General features: G+C 38.3%; 1 protein-coding gene across 1 annotated transcript in view; it reads left to right on the top strand.

Moving 5' to 3' along the window:
• The window catches only part of LOC140922326 (A disintegrin and metalloproteinase with thrombospondin motifs 9-like), a 92,271-nt gene that overhangs the window by 19,607 nt on the left and 55,639 nt on the right, over nt 1-17,025 (top strand). The window contains exons 3-5 of the mRNA XM_073372318.1: nt 13,978-14,219; nt 14,311-14,678; nt 15,523-15,682. Coding sequence (XP_073228419.1) covers nt 14,138-14,219; nt 14,311-14,678; nt 15,523-15,682 — 610 coding nt within the window. The 5' untranslated portion in view covers nt 13,978-14,137. The remainder of the gene's footprint in view (nt 1-13,977; nt 14,220-14,310; nt 14,679-15,522; nt 15,683-17,025) is intronic.

The raw sequence follows: 17,025 nt of genomic DNA, 5'->3' as shown, positions 1-17,025 counted from the left end.
CCAGAGGCCCGCTCTTAAAATATCTCGGGATAAAGTTTAAAAAATCTTCCTGATCAGGCTTCTTCCTGCGCTCCTTTTCACGCATTTTTGGTCGCAAAAGAGACATAATGGCACCCACGACACAACGTATCGCCTGTCGGTGTGAAAATGTGATGAATTGATTTTATCTGTATAGTTATGGATCGTCATCATTTTATATCGATTAAGTTACATACCGTTATTGAATGGTAGAAAAAAATCCCCTGATGCTTTTCCTGGCAATGCAATAAATTAATTATAAGTCCTTTTCTAACAACAAGTATTAAACACGACGAAGAGTGTTTCTCTAATATCCAAACACCAAGAAATAGGATATAAAACGAAGTAACAGTCGAGGTTTTTGAGACAATTTTGAAGAGAATGCGTATCTTTTGATAAACTACTATTTAGAGAATCTGTGTTATGTCTTCTGAAATGATTTTTGGAGAAGTCAGATGCAAATGAAAAAGAAATGTCGTAAAAATGCTTGATCGAATTTCGAAACGACCTAACGGAAGCAATTTTTTTGCATAATTTCTCATTATAAAATATAAAAAAGCTCGAGGACCGTGGGTTTTGCTGACTGATGCATTCAAGGAACCTGCGCTTGAGTCCCACTTTCGAAGACCCATTGGTAGCCAGGTTGGAATTAAATATAAAAACTGGAAAAAATCGGTGCGTGAAAGTTTGAAACCCTATGTCGTGCCGATCTTTAGAACTCCATGCTTGCAAACGGAAATTGGATAAGTGCTAAGTACTTGCAACACAAGCACTAACGTCTTGATGGCAAATCTTAAACCTTAAGCTTACAGGGCTGTTAGCAAGGTGTTTTCTTCTTAAGTTTGGTATTGAAAACTGCTTTAACAGAGTGTGTGGCTAAATCCTTTGGTGTGACCATTCAACTGACGAAAAAGCCGGTTTGCATAGTACAATAAAACTGTTTCTAATAGTATAAGTTCTGAGGATTTCAGAAAGAGAATTTTGTCATTTTTCGGATTTTTTGCTTTGACGCCGGAGAAGAGAAATAAAACTGAAATCGAAAAAGCGTTAATAAAGAAATATCGTAAGGCTTAATGAGCTAAAGTCAGGCAGCTTGCATGAGAATACGACCCTAAACCTCACGGCCAGAACCATATTGCATCAAAGTTACAATTTCATCCATTAATCAGGAAATCGTTCTAATGGATTAAAATTGTTGTGTGGAGTTCCATTATAGATACAAATTGGGGGCAGCTCAAGTTTGATTCATGCACGAAAACTCATTCTTAAGTTGAAAAATAAGTTACTACTGCGATTTTCAAATCTTGTCCGCGCCTTTGAAAAAAAAATTGTGAAAGTGCTGTTTCGTGCTACCTTAACAAAGTAGTCTCCTATATTAAAAATACATCCTCAAAATGATTCGTCGTGGTTTTAAGTAAAAAAATCTCAGCGCTAAATCGTTGTGACATAAGCTCCTAAGGGGACATTAAAAAAATGTGAGAAAGAATTTGAACTAAATTCATGAATTATTAGTACTAAGTAGTTTTGAGTTCCTCACCATTTATTGGAGCCATGTTGGCTGGCTGATCTTGACTTAAGAAGGTAAAGTATAATTGACAATTCGTCTTCTACTCACTTAATAATCATTTCGATGATAAAGGGGCTAGCTGATCAAAGCCATAAGAGCCAACTTTCTTTTGTTTCAAAGTATCGTTATACAAAATACTTATTTTATTTTTCATACACTTGAAAGTTAGAACCATACATCGTTTAGAGACAAGGTTAACTCACTAAATGCCACTAAAAGACAAAATACAGATACTTCCGTGCTATGGTTTATACCTTTTGAAACAACTTTATTCGTTAAGTGAAAAGCTATCTACAAATTAATTCCTCGCTTATCTACTTTTTTGGCAGATGTGTGGTTAGATGACCCTATAAAGAGTAGAGGCCCCTCAACAGGGGATTTGTTAACCGATATCTAGTGATTAATAGCCTACATAAACGTTTATTAAATCGCAGACGCTTCTTTTATGTATAACTTACGCTGTAGGTTGAGTCATACTGACCCTTATAACTGGCAACTGAGCGAGAATCGATCTGTGTACTTCATTTCACACTTTCATCCTCTAATTTGCAAGGTTTGTACGAGATTCTACAATCTTAGTTAGGTTATAGCTTCTGTTCTAGCATTGCCAGTTCCGAGCCTGAGTAGCCACGTTAAAGTGCAAGAAAAAAATGAATTTTCTGGTTTAGGTGTAGCCAAGAAAAAACATTATCGTAATGAAATGTTCACTATAACCTTATTTTACCACACCTAAATAGCAGTGAGAATGCCTCAGGATTTTGTTCAAGTTCTTGTGATCCTTAGAAACATAGAATTCCGCAAACGTACAGTTTGCTAAGAAGCTATATGAACCACTTGCAAGGGTATTTCATCCATTATCTTGATAACTTGAAGTCGCTATTCAATCCACTTATCGCTGTTTTGAAACAGATAAAACACCCCCCTCTCGTGTTTGATGTACAAAATTAAAGACACGGAACCGCCTTCTACATAATAATATTATTAAACTGTTTAACAGGAAACCACTGTATATTTAGTAGCTTTAAGTAGACTGGTTTCATTGTAGGTTGCGCAGTAGGCTCTTAAAGACACTCAAGATTTTATAGGAACACCTGAACTTTTACACCTCAAACGGAGTACTCTCCTTCACAGTTTTCGGCTCTAAAAGCGAGAAGTTACATTGTGGATTAACTAACAAAGTAATAAAGTTACCTCAGTTGGCTTAAAATTGTCACTTTTGTAGTCAATCATCATTAGTAGTGACATTAATTTTATAAAATCTCCTGCAATTGATCATGAATTTGGATCAATTGAGGTTTCCGTTTAACTGACCACCTACTCCCTCGCCAAAGTCACCATTTTGCCTTAAAGTAGCTGTGTCACGAAATTCAGCCAAATTAGGTATTACAAAATGCCCTTTAAATCCAAGAGAAACATAAAAATAACCTCTTCAAACATTAAAGGAAGGATAAAATAACACAACAGAAACAACAGATGCCACGGATGGGCAAAACTGAAGAAGATTAAAAGGGATTAAAATTAGGGTTTTTGAAAACCTGTTCAGCCTATTACAGTTTTTCAAAGTTTATCTCTACTGTTTGCAACTTCAAAAATAATGCTCAGGAGACATATTTGTTTGTCTCGAATCTCTGACTTAGTCATTTACATATAATTTCTTTGCTTACTTTAAGTTCCATAGCGATTGAGGGCGAGTAATTGGCAAAATTAAACAAAATGATCTGCACTGCCGTGACACAGCCCCTTTAAGTGAGATCTAAGTGTTAATGTTGACATAAGGGATGGGTAGGTGCATGGGCAGTTACCCAGAAACCTCACCGATATAATCTTTTGTTTTTCAATGTATTTTATACATCAGTTTCTTCACTTATTTCATAATACAATATTTTATATTATAGATTTAAAGATATTATTCTTAAGATTTAAATAGCGCATTGCAAGAATAAATGGAGAAAGGCAAGATATAGTGAAACTAATTACATGTCCTTTGATTAAATTACAGTGTTTTTTTAGAATAAAAGAGAAAAAAGAGAGGTATATTAAGTATGAAATACATAAGAGAGAGGAAAAAGGAAAGTACACAAAAACTTATAAAACATACGAGGGTCGGTGTGGCGATGATTAATACTGAGCAAGAAAATAATAATATAGTGCTCTTTTAAACAATTTTTTAGTTGTCTTTTCACGTATCGATAAAGGAATATCATTCTAATAATTACATCCTATCACTGTTGGACAGAATTTTCTTCTATTTATTCTAAAGCACTGGGATTTAGGAGCTGCAAGGATGCACTTCTTGGGTCATAATTATGTTGCTCATGCAGGCACCAAGGCCAGAGTGAAATTAGACGGTTTTTAATCTACAATGGGATCATAAAACAGTAATGGCAGGTATTTAGCTTAACAAAGTCAGAAAGCTTAATTAGGCCAAGGTTTACTGACATAATGAGGAGTTATATTATCACGAAGTGATACCAGATATTAATTACTCTAACAACTTTGTTTTATAGCTTTACCAATTGTAATTATGCAGCCTCGTAATTATCACCCACAAAATGTAACCGTAGTTTAAACTGGGGAAAACAAGTGCATAATAGATGCTTATCAAAGATTGGGTTGTTACATGTCGTTTTAGGTGTGCGATGATATTTTCACTTTTGCTAATTTTAATGCTGATATGATCAAGATGGTCCGGCCAAGACAAAAAGCAATCAATAACTAATCCTAGGTATTTAATGCTTCAAGATTGCTCAAGATACTGGTCTGCAAAGCCATTTATAAATGGCTGGCAATTAAGAATTTATTCGTTGTAGCAATAAATCTAAATCGTTACCAGTCACAGTCAGCGAAGTATTATCGGCAAATAGTCTTATGGAAGAGTAGTTAGTTGCACTAACAATATCATTTGTACATGTATATACTAGGAAGGGAACCGGGCCCAAGCTCGAACCTTGGGGTACTCCTTTACTTACTTTAAGGAAATCAATCAGATTCAACGCCATTAACGAACACTTTTTGTTAAATAAGGCGTGAACCACTGAATTTCAATGACACCGGCGTATGCCATATACGTCAAGTTTTGATAATAGAATAGAGTGGTTGACAGTATCAAATGCTTTACTTAGGTCTAGAAGAATGGAAATGACATAACTTTCTTCACTAAGGCTTTTCGTTATCTCATCTATAAGGTCTACCAAGCAGTCAACCGTGGTCATGCCAGATCTTAAGCCATATTAATTAGGTACAAAGGTGGGATAAAATGCTAATTGGTTAAGAATGCATCTCTCAAAACTGATTCTTGAATTTTAAACAAAATGTCTTTGACGGAACGTTTGCCTAACTGGTAACATACATATTTCAGGATTTTGAACGTTGACTTCGGTTACTCTCGAAGTTATAAATAATTTAGATGGGATACTGGGCAAGCAACATTTTGGCTGGCGCATCGTGACCTCTTGGTTTCTTGAATTGAGAAGATAGCTAAGGTGTTTGATTACTTATAGAAGTTCATTCGGCTTCATTTATACTTAATATTTATTCAGTGTGGTAACTCACAGCATTTCGTGTAAAATTATGGGCAGAAGCTTATTTTCTCACGCCCTAATGATTGATCGGTAGTTTTTAGTCTGAAACAGCATCTGAAAAAGCCAGACGGGGGTTAAAAATATGCTTTGAACAATGCGACCAAAAGTGGCCAATAACCACATTGAATCCAATGAGTGAAAACCTTGTAATTCTGCGTCTACGGGCGCCTATAAGTCAGTGTTGTGTGCTGTTCCTCTTGAATGGATGCCAGGCGAATAAGAGATGCCAAAAAATTCCCAGTATAAGTTCGTATTCCTGTCTGTCCAGATAAAGGGGTTGTCGGGTGTCATGTTTGATGGTTGTTTCATCCACCTTTATGCTAATTACAGTCAAAGGAATCATTTCGGGGTCTTTCTTGTCATGCAGTTCGATCGCGACTATAAGCCAGAATCCAGTTCGGGCCCTTCAGTGAGTAGCGAATGTTTCATTCATCAAAACGGCTGGGGTAAGTAAGAAAAAACCACCAGACGAAAAACTCTGGGCGGTATCCTGGATTAAAACTATAAGTCCACTTGTCCTACGACACACGTTTAACAAATGAAATGGTCACGTATTGACCCTGTTTTTTTGTGAAGGAAAATCCGGTTCGGAAGCCATAAAAAAACACGCGACCGTACCAGAGGAATGGACCACACAGCAATTTTCAATGCAAGATGCGGAGCTATGCGGAACGATCGTGTCTACGTCTAGACAAGAAATTGCGATCAATAACAGAAAGCAACAAGCATGAGAGCCTACACAACAGGCCCTGCAAACAGATAGTCGTGATCTGGTTAGGAAATCTTTCCTTTACCTCTATTTGAGAAGGAACGTTACAATTGTTGTATAATGACGCATATGTTTTATTAGCTATTGAAGGGAAAATATGCCTTTTTTTACAAACGTGAGAGAGGTCTTAATTCAATCTTGAACCAGGAATTGTGGTTGTTATTATAAGACCTTGTAGCATCCTTGTGACGGATAACATTGGTGTATATTGAAGGAAGCAGGGCACGACTCTTTTCGTCTAAGCTTATGTCCGTAGCTACAACTTTCGACTTCCTAGTCTGAAATTCGTCTAAAATAAGAAACCCTTGGACATAGTGACAATTAATGATAAAAAAAAATACTGATTGGTTTGAAGAGTTGGACGAAAACTAAGATTTCTTTCCACTGAGGACTCGATCAAAAACACGAACTTGAATTGGGTTACCGCATTCCAATTCGTGAAGCTGGGGAAGTCGGTCGGGCAAAACAAAAAAGGAAAGAAAGAGAGAAAATTAACCAAGCTAAGATGAAAACAGGAAAAGCTTGCATGCTATTAAAGTAAAAGGGCCTGCTTTTAGGAAGTTACACGTGCACTTTCGCTTGCCAGGATCATGATTTACTAATGCAAAGCTAAAGGATTGTCCTCCAAATTTTTGTTGTGGGTTAGTTGTCCGACTAAGAAAATCACAAAGAGTTGTTATTTTGCCACGGTTAGAAAGTAAAACTACGATTTTTTTTCCAAACATATGGGTCGCCGGCTCAGGCGATGCCGAACGAAACATTTACTGGGATAGCATAGTCTAATAAGTGATATCGGTGACCATGTTGTGACTCATCAGCTTACGAAAATGCTCTTAAATTGATCAGCAAGCTCTCTCATAGTAGTAGGAATAACTGGACTGCAGTTAGCGGTTAATTTTTGTATTCAAAACTGGGTCCCTTAAAAATAGATTTAAAAAAGCACACATTTTAAAAGAATATTAACTTCTGACATGCGTAATAGACGTGCCGAACACGAGTAAGTGTTTGAAATGATGTTAAAAAGATTGCCTTACTTGTGAACTTAACCAAAGGTGCCTAAATATCAAAATCTTAATTAACAAGAAAGATCGTTATTACTTTAATGTAATAAAATGCAACAAGAGGGCATAACTAAACCACTGCCACAGTAGCGATAATCTTCTTGAACTGTTAATAGTTTACCAATTGTGGAAAATGTATTTCCTTCTTTCTCAGCTGGATTACTGGAATAACGAATAATAACTCTATCATTATTGCGTAAGCTACAAAGACTTCTCCGGCTTCTCCCGTCAACCAAGAAGCAGGTGAACTCAAATCAACTATTCAGGGTTACCCAACGACGGTTTCCTCTTACTTAATACATTGAAAACAGTTTTAAGGCTATTCAGAAACTTAGATTTCTACAAAATGAATTCTAACTTGCGCTATAAAATTTGTACTCTGTTCGGTCCATCCCAGGGCAACCTGAGTCTTTTCGAAAGAATTATTTTCCCGAAAATTTTGGATGCAATTGAAAGCTTTACGAAGGAAAATTTTTTCCCATAAAAGATGGAAAAGAGAGTACAATCAGCCATGAAATTCGGCGGGTTATAACATTTAGAATCGTAAGGGGTTTATCAGACCTCAGTTTCACGAAATTTAAGAAACTGCATAATTACATTCTGAGAATGCTGTGCTCAACACATGTTGGTGCTGATGTGAAGTATATATGAAATAATTCATTTTTTTTTTCATTTTTTGAACTGCGGTTGTAGATGAAAGTGAAGAATGATCATCGCAGTAAATTTTCCAATTTAAGCAATACATGTTGGTGCTATTATATGAAAGTGTTGCCGGGCTATGGTGGTCTCAAATGAATGACCCCCATGAATGGTCGTCACACTACCGAATTTCACCCACACGGTCTAAAAGTTACAGCCACAACTCTTGTCTCGTCTAAAGACAGCACGCAATTTACCCATTTAAAAACCTAAAATCTCAAGCACAGTTTTTCAAATCCTAGCAAGTAGAACATATCGCTAAAATTTACTGATAGTTAGAAGCCTTTCCTTGAATTTTAAAATTTATCGGTTTGGGAAGTCTGACTTCGTCAATTTGCGTGCTTAAAGCGGTACGTGTACATTACTGTTCACTAGGCCGGACACAAGATTCAAGATTTATTCATCCGGATTTGAAGACTCAATGCGATCATTTTTACTAAAGCTGTAATGAATACCATTTTCACGACATTGTTCCCGTTCACGCCTCGGACAAGGCAAAGCCCCACCACAAATGTCTCCTTTTTCGCGATTGGTGCGTTGGCCGAAAGAAATCCACCACAAAGGATGGTCTTTGACGGTATTTTTTAAACGAAAAGGACATTGGTTCTTTGTTTAGTTTTCCTTCTGATGGTGAAGCGAAAACACGTTCGGGATTTTCCGAGGTCGATTTGTCTTTCGAAGCTGTGTTTCCTCTCCGGTTTTTTCATCATTTTTTGGATTATTAAGTGTCTGCATGTGATGCTTATAAAAGTGCGAGTTTTTTCAATGTAGCGTGATTTGATCATTTGATTCAACGCAACTGGTCAATCAAGAATGAGGTGGGTCTGAAAAACTAACGCCCATAGTCGCCTAGTTTCGCCTTGCGTGCATTTCCAAACGATATGAAACGCTAGTTTATTAGGTTAGTCTCAAAGAAATTGTCTTAGTACTAAAATGACGTAAAGAAATCAGCTTAAGCTCAATGCGGCTTAAGAACAGAGAACCTGCCTAGGACACTGTCAACCGTAAATTAGCCCTTAGAGGTAAAATTATCTTTGTTTTGTCCGTAACATTTTACAAGTGTACTATTTGCTTGGCGCAGCTTATCGTTTAGAATATTTAATTACATAAACAAGAACATTTAGGAAGTGCATGACAACTTTAACATATAACTACTATTAATCACTATATCTAGCAATACCTTATCTTATAGACAGATTTGACTTATTATATCGCTCTTTGAGATAACAGTACATGTTTTCAGTATACGACATTCTAAAACTTGTTTTAATGCACTGGCGGTATATAAAGTGGAAATACGGGGAAATAACTCACCCACGCCCGAACGGATCCGCGAATTATAAAGAGCATTTCCGAATGTCGAAAGAAAACACCGAAACAAAATGTATTTCCTAGGACAAATATGTCATGGCATAAAAAAGATATACCGCATATTTTACCTTTCTCGAGATTTCGGACGCCGTTGTGACCCGAAATTTGCCCTTTGTGATATTGAACCGAATTAAGAATTAGGTGATTTTCAATTTTGTTATCCAAAGTATATAGGATGAACTACATCAACCGCAAAATAGTTTTAAGGTTGTTTGGAATTTTTGGAGTTAACTTATTAAAGCAAATTATACGCAAATGGTGAAGGTGTCATATCGGTTTACCTTACGCTCGCTTTAATTTGTGGGACTGTGTGTTTGTTCTTATTTTACGTCACGTGCTTGGTGTTAGAAGATAGTGCCCGGAACATCCTATAGCTATATAGCTTGACAGACGACAGCCAACTTTATTTCACCTGGACGATTCAAGTCAACAGAGAGTGTTGATGCTGAAATACATTCAAAAATCAGCTTGTTGCCGGCGTTTAGACACAACTCAAAGGTGCGAGTACAGCAAGGAATTTTAAACCAACTGGAATATTGATTGCAACTGCTCGGCTTTAGCTGATAAGAAAACTCGTCAAAGGTACAATAACTACTGACAGACTATATCTTAGATTCAGCTTTGAGATTCGAACACGGAAAACAAATGCACTACTGAAGAGTAGAACTAGTAAGTTTTAGCCAAGTCCTAACATGCTTAGTTAAAGTGATGTCTGTGCAAGAAAGTTAGATTTAGGGTATGTTTTATTAATATGTTATGGTTACAGCATTTTAGACTGATGGTGGTACATTTAGGGACTGGAATGTTGTGTTCTTTTTTCGTCCGAAAACCGAGAACATGGTCTTTAAGTTTTGTTTGAGTTCAGTTTGAAGAATTTCAAACATAGATTGGGTGATGCTTGTGGTATTTGACACGGAAACATATACCAATCATTCGTCGAGGGTGATGACAGATTATAGTATTTCACGACAACTATCGTTTGAAAAAAATACGCTTGATTCTATCAGCGCTTTTATTGACCACGATCTAAATTCTCACACCTACATCATCTACATCATAAGAAAAGGAAGTTCCGAAGAATCAGTACCGAAGGATCGGAAGGCGAAAAAAAAAATGTTTTGCTCACGTGTTATAGAAGGGAAATGTGTTCTAGAGTAAAAGAAAGTAAGAAGATGTCTTACTTTTCATGGTGTTTATGGGATAAACAGGAGGAGATTATTCTGTTTTGTGGCCTAGTGTAAGTAGTACAACCGCAAACACCGCCTTTCATTTCAAAACAAATTTTTAATTCAATTCAAGTCATCCGACAAAGCGGAATAGCAAAAGACTGGTTTTTCTTGGCGTTTATTTTTTTTTTAGAACTTCAACAAGATCGTTGTCACGTTGCTCTCAACAAAAGAAACTCAAAAAGTAAACATTTAAAATCAGACCGCCCTCCTCGTTCTCTCATCAAAATTATGCTGATAGGATAGTAGTCGTTTTCGTAGTAAACGCACCGATTTTTGCGGCTAATTAGTCCAACTAAAAACAACAAAATTCTTCAACTAAAGCGGCAAGGTTTAATTAGATTTTCATCTTGGGTGTAGAATTGACAATTTTCTTTAATCGGCGTTTTTTTGTCACTCTAAAAGCCACAAAACCTGCGGAGATTTTACAAAGAAATTTTTGTAGCTTTACCGCTCTTAAAACAAGCCGCTCGTTAAAGCCAAATTCCGAAAATTGTTCGTTCTGGGTAAAGAAGAAAATCGCAATCTTCTTAGCGTAGTTCATAAGTAGCTTTAACACTTTTAAAACTACTAAACGAACAACGAGCTTTTAGCTGTAAAATGATAAGAGGGATTCGCCGACTGCTTTTCCGGGCGTCTGACATCCTTTTAAAATTTCGCGCGAAATTTCAAACTCAACTAACAATCGCGTTATTGTTTTCTTTTCATGCAAGGAGATAAAGACTATTGCGCGCCATGCCGGAATGTTTTAGGTTTTTTTCCACTGGTTAAAATAAAACAGACCGATATTTCTGAAAAGGGGATCTCCAATAAGATTCCTTCAGAATTTTGAAAACTTGACATGATCTCGGTTAAAGCAATTTCCGGTTCTATGGTTGACGAAAGGATGAATTCGCCGAGCGAAAGATTTAGTCTAAAAACTTTCAAAACCTAAAACCCTGGTGCCTGTTTTGAAAGCTTTCATGGGAAAATGGAGAAAACAAGGAGAGCTAACGGAAAGTTGTGGCGATCTAATTTTTAAGAAAAAACTGCGCGATGCCATGTAAGATGTTAAGTCAGGTTTTCATATGCGATACTTATTCTGTGTAAACGTCTTCTAAATAGGTTTCATATGAGGCTAATTTAGTTGGGTCAAGATATTTTTAAATTGCTAAAATGAGAGATTGCTCGAGTTTGAATTACCTTAAATAGCAATCTTTCCTACTTGAAAACATATGATGGATTTTTAGACGGCAGCTATAGTTGAGAAATGCCATGACCGATTTTGCTTTTTCAGTTAAGGCTGAACGAGTTTACATTGTGTATTTTCCGGAGTCAGTTTAAAGTTAAGGCATAAAAAATCGAGTTATGTATATGCTTCTTTGTAGGTAACCGCTCTGTTAATTATTTCTCTGGAATGCAAGTGAGAATGCCGGTCGGGGGTACTTGTTTTTTGTCCATGACGGTTGGAAGTACTCTTAAAAACGTTTAATACGGTGCGCCGAGTTCCCTTTCGGGAGAAAAAAAGAAAAAAATCGCTTATTGCTTAGAGCCGAGCGCTTATCAAAGGGGGGGGGGGGAGGTGGGGATGGTGAAGGTAGGTGGAGAGTGGGGGTGGGTATGGGCTAACAACTTCGACTTAGTTCTAAAAGTGCATCCGCATTTCAAGACCTTTTTGATAACAAAACGCAACCTTGTCTACTCTCCCAACCCAGGTATCTAAAAGGGACCAAACTGTTGTTTCCTAAGGGAAATAACTAGATCCCACATTGATTATATTAGCGGGTATAACAAATAAATTAATAAGATAAGTAACGCAACACATTTGCGGAGTGATTCTTCATCTACCATTACGAATCGAATTAAAATTTGAAAAGGTGATTTTTGAGGAGAGGGGGAATCCGGAGTACCCGGACAAAAATCTCTCTGAGCAAGAGAGGACTAACAGGACACTCAATAGCCTGTGTACAGACGTCCCCCCTCCTCAGAAAAAATCTGGAGAAGAGACTCCTCTCCTGATTTTTCCTGAAGGAGGGAGGGGGAAGTCTGTACACAGGCTACACACTCAACCCACATAAGGTGCTGCTTCAGCGATTCCCGTGGTACATTGATGAGGCCCGATGGTGCTCTCACCACTATTTCACCCATGCAGTACTTTATAATGAGTGCGCAACGATACATAAGCATTATGCCCTCCCCCACCCCCTCCCCCATGTGCAGTGTTACTTTTGATGCAGCCTTGGTTCGGATCAATTTAAGTTTCTGGGAAACTTCCCACCTACTCCTCCCCTAAGCCATCATTTTGCCCTAAGGGAGAAGTAAGTGTTAATGTTAGCTTAGGGGAGGGGTAGGTGGGAAGTTTCCCATAAACCTAAATTGATCCCTTGGTTCCATGGCCATGATTAGGTTATTACCGGGATTCGGGATTTGACCACAACACAGTGCGGGATTCGGGAAACGTTGCTACCAGGGAAGCGGGATTCGCCAAAGTTTGGGCGCGGATGCGGGATGGATTGAGAAAGAAAACGACATTCGGAATATCGATGAGATAAGCTCCGGCCGGATGCCGAACTCTAGTGCAAAAGAAGCGGGAAAACGGAATCAAGAGCCCCCACCTCCCCCACCCCCCCCCCCCCCTTTCCAGGCCTTATTTTATGTGGGTATTCCCCCGGATGAAACTGAACCCTGGTTATGTTTTGATAGAGATGAATATCTGGATACCTGGCGTAAATAACAGCGTCATAAAATCCTGGCATTGCTATCGTTTCAGACGTTCTGTGAGTGTTTACTACACTTACAACGTGACGAGAACTGATTACCTACCATTATCATTGCTATCAGAGACTTGTAGACCTTCGGACATGTTCCGCCGGGCCGTGCGATATTTCAGGACACAGTGTCTTGTTTACCTCCCGTCGCCGTGTTAGTCCAGATATATTAGACCATATTAATCCGTTGGTCCAAATATTTACTTTTGTTCGAAATACTACAATGATAAAAAACTTTTAAGACGTCATTGTCATACAGTTGCGCAAGCCTACCTGTCAACGGATACTGTACTTTACGACGGCGACTCAGGCTAATGCTTGCTTTCAAGACCGAGAGGTTGATTTGTTTTCATTATGTTAGAAAATTGTCAACCATTGTTTTTTATGGCTGAGTTTTCCGAACGTGAGCGACAGAGGTCACCTCCAGTCGATTGCAATGACATCATTAACTTGTTTTATCATTGCAAGGCCATGCATTACACAAAACAAGTTTAACAAGATTGAACTCAGCTTTGTGCAGTGAATTAAGCCGTTTAAAGCGCTATATATGAACTAAATTAATTCCCTTCATAGACTATACTTAATGGATTGCCTGACAGTAATTAGAATATTTCTACCAGCTACTCACCTTTGGCTAACCGTAGTGATGAAGAAAAAAAGCCCTCGAAAGCGTTATAACGGAATAGCGAAGAAGACACTCACTAATACTTTCTGAATGCAATGGTATATAGATGATTCAAGTTGCTTTGGACACTTGGAATTGCGCACTTGGAAGCTGATATTTGGTGGTCATTGAAGGGAATCGTTGTAGAGAGTTCTGTATGCCCAAATGCCTAATGCCCAATTACCAACGCCTAAAGCACCCCTTTATTGAATCAGCTATGTATTGCAAAGCAGCTTGCACATTTTCGATTCAAGCTCTTTCTTTGTGTCACCAGGTGATTTCTGTCAACACATTTTCCGTCGTTCAAGACAAGCTGGATTCTGATTGGCTGTTTTAGTGGACACTGTGGGCGTTCCTTTATTTCTCGTCTTATAACGCTCAGTGTAAATCCCGGGAACTCTACCGATATCCAAACACGCTGGAAAACGTGTACTATGAAGAGACTATATTGTGCTTTATTTATAATTGTTTTCAATCATCAAGTTTGCGCAGCGACGGACACGAAGCCCAGGAAAGGTTAGTCAAATCCTTCTCCAGATCATCATGCTACAGGTAAATGTTAAACCCAGATTTGATAGAATTCTATTTGTCCGCTTTTCCTCTTCAGGTCGCGCGCGCTATCCTATTCCTAGTGGTTTCTCCAACAACAATGGACGCTTTGAATTTGAGATAACCGTAGTGGAACGGGTGAGTCGCAATGGAAGACGTCTTTCTCCTCATAAACATTTTATAAAATATGAGCACAGTGGTGTTAGGACAGGGACCGTGTTTTATAGGCTGGTGGCTTTTGGGCGCACCTTTCTATTTCGCCTTGACAGGGATAATAGTCATTTGTCACCTTTGCTCAACGTGGAACACGTCTACGACCGTACGCGCAGACTGTCTTTTGCTGGGGATTTGCGGCATTGCTTTTATCGTGGAGATTTACAAGGAGATCTCAATTCTACAGCCGTGTTAAATTTGTGCAATGGGCTGGTAAGTTAACATACTTCTGTGTTTTATAAATTAATTATTGTTCTCTTGGTTCTGAAACTGCACGGTGCAAGTTATGTTGCTTGCACGCGGTATACATCATTCAACGATTTATTTTGCTCAATATTGCCGCGATGTAATTTCAATTCTATTTTCTCGAATTTCATGTGGTCTCGTTGTTTTGATGAAAACATTTGGTAAAATTATCATTATCAGGCGCCGTAAGATTGTATTTATTTACTCAATTAATGTAGCCTGAACATTGTAACCAACGCCGCGGCACTTTGACAAGTCTATGTGACTGTTCGCGGATTTATCTTGAGCCCTGAAGACTAAATAAACTGAAGAGAGCTCTGTTAGGCGGATTTTCCATTAAGGCGAATAAGTGCTTATCCAGAATTTATGCGCTTCAGAACATAAACAGACATTTTTTTTTTCTGTTCTCGGTCTGGGTTTGGTTGTGGTTTGTCTTTCTGAATTTTTGGGTATAAATTTTACCGGAAGCGATCGGCTTCGGCAAATGACCCCCTGGTAATCAATACGAAAGATTCCTCACGACTCACGCACCATGCGGAATCTCACTTCAGACTGTTCATACACTTGTCAAAGCAGCGTCAATGTTTCCCCTCATAAATGTTTGGCTACTGCTGGTGGCAAATCATTTAATTAGCTTATAAATCCTGAGTAGTTACTTCCTATTTGATGTCAATAGTGGCAAACACCTTTCCAACCTGGGCCACCGGTGAAAAAGTTGGTTACACTGTGCGCACAAGGAGAGGCAACTGTAGCTTTATTTTATTGCTCTCTTATCTCTCATCTGATCTCATTTTTTACCTGTGTTTTATAGCGAGGTTCCTTTGTCACAAGCGGCGAGCGTTATTTTATAGAGCCTACCAAAGAGCAGGACACTAATGCAAGTACACAATTCAGGAAATTCCATATCATATTTCGTCATCCAACTGAAAGAAACAGCCTTAGCAACGGACCCGCAATCTGTGGTTTAAAAGGTAAGCCTGTATGTTAACATCACATTCACACCATCTTACCCAAGTACGTGCGCGCTCTTTAAAAATGGCGCAGAAAATCTGCCGCAAGCTTTTGATTTTGCCGCTCTTGTCCAAAAAGTCTTTCCCCTAAAACGGCACGCGGTGATCTGCATAAATTACTCTGACAATGGCCTTTTTCATTCACATAGTCTGGACTCAAGCACCACCATATCAGATGGGCTCCGCTTCAGTGTAAAAGAAAAATAAATACGTTTAATAACCAAGATAACTGGCAAACTGTTTGTTTTATGGATGACATTATCAAAACAAAGATTTAAACGCCATATTTTTATGATGAGTCGTTCGCTGTTTATAGTGAATGCAGGAAATCACGGTTTATTTTGGAAAAACTGGTTTGCACATCTCCCCACTGCTTGCTTTATTGACCTTTGAGGGCAAATTTTGTGGATACGTGCATGCGCGGGACAGTGCGTGACAGGAGAGAGATGCACGTGATCTCACTTATCGTGAACCGATGGCCTTGCTCACTATCCTGTGAAGTAAGTGTCGTAAAATACTACACGTGAAGGTGGAAATTCCCCGCCGATTCTATCATCCAATTTGCCTTATTAGTTTTGTTAGAGTCTTAACCGTCTGAAACCAAGCTTAAAATTTTATCCCCCTTGTTTATATTCCGGTGTGACACGGGGCTTTCTTTTTAGGCCTTGCTAAAGGAAGAAAAACGTTTCCAAAAACAACTCACTAATAGCAAGATTGTTTATTGAACCCTCTTTGGTCTTTTTCATTAATTTTTAAGCCCTGACACGAAAAGATTTTATCAATCTGCCTTGAACAAACGAGGTCATCGTCTAGCGCAAAGGTGACACATGCTTCAGATTTTCGAAATTCATGTTTTCTTTCTTACAAAAATAATGTTTTTGTTCTTAAAAACACGCTGAGTTTTTAATGTTAGATCTAAAATGCTGTCAACGCTTTTCTTTACGTAGTTTTCTGAGCCAAAGATTTTGGAGAAAAAGTCAAGACAACAGGCTTTCTGATGCTTAACCCTTTCGCTCTTTTATAGTAACGAAAGGGGATTTCGCGCGCCTATGAATCGTTTTGCAGCTGGAATTAAATCACCATTCCCAGCATGATAGTCATTGACAAATTACTGTTTTCCTCAAAACAGACAAACCGGAAAACTGAATTTTGCCAAAATTTATGGCCGCAGACGTGTTTCTATCACCACGCAATGTTTTCGTGAAAAACTTTCTGTCATTTCGCAGGACAGTCACTTACGGAAACCGTGGATTCGTCACACATTTCAACAAGGTAAATGTTTTCGTGATCGATTTTAAATGACA

Source organism: Porites lutea, chromosome 13, assembly GCF_958299795.1.
Source record: "Porites lutea chromosome 13, jaPorLute2.1, whole genome shotgun sequence".
Lineage (NCBI taxonomy): Eukaryota > Metazoa > Cnidaria > Anthozoa > Scleractinia > Poritidae > Porites > Porites lutea.
The sequence above is the reverse complement of the archived record's forward strand: the minus strand, read 5'-3'. Positions and strand labels throughout refer to the sequence as shown.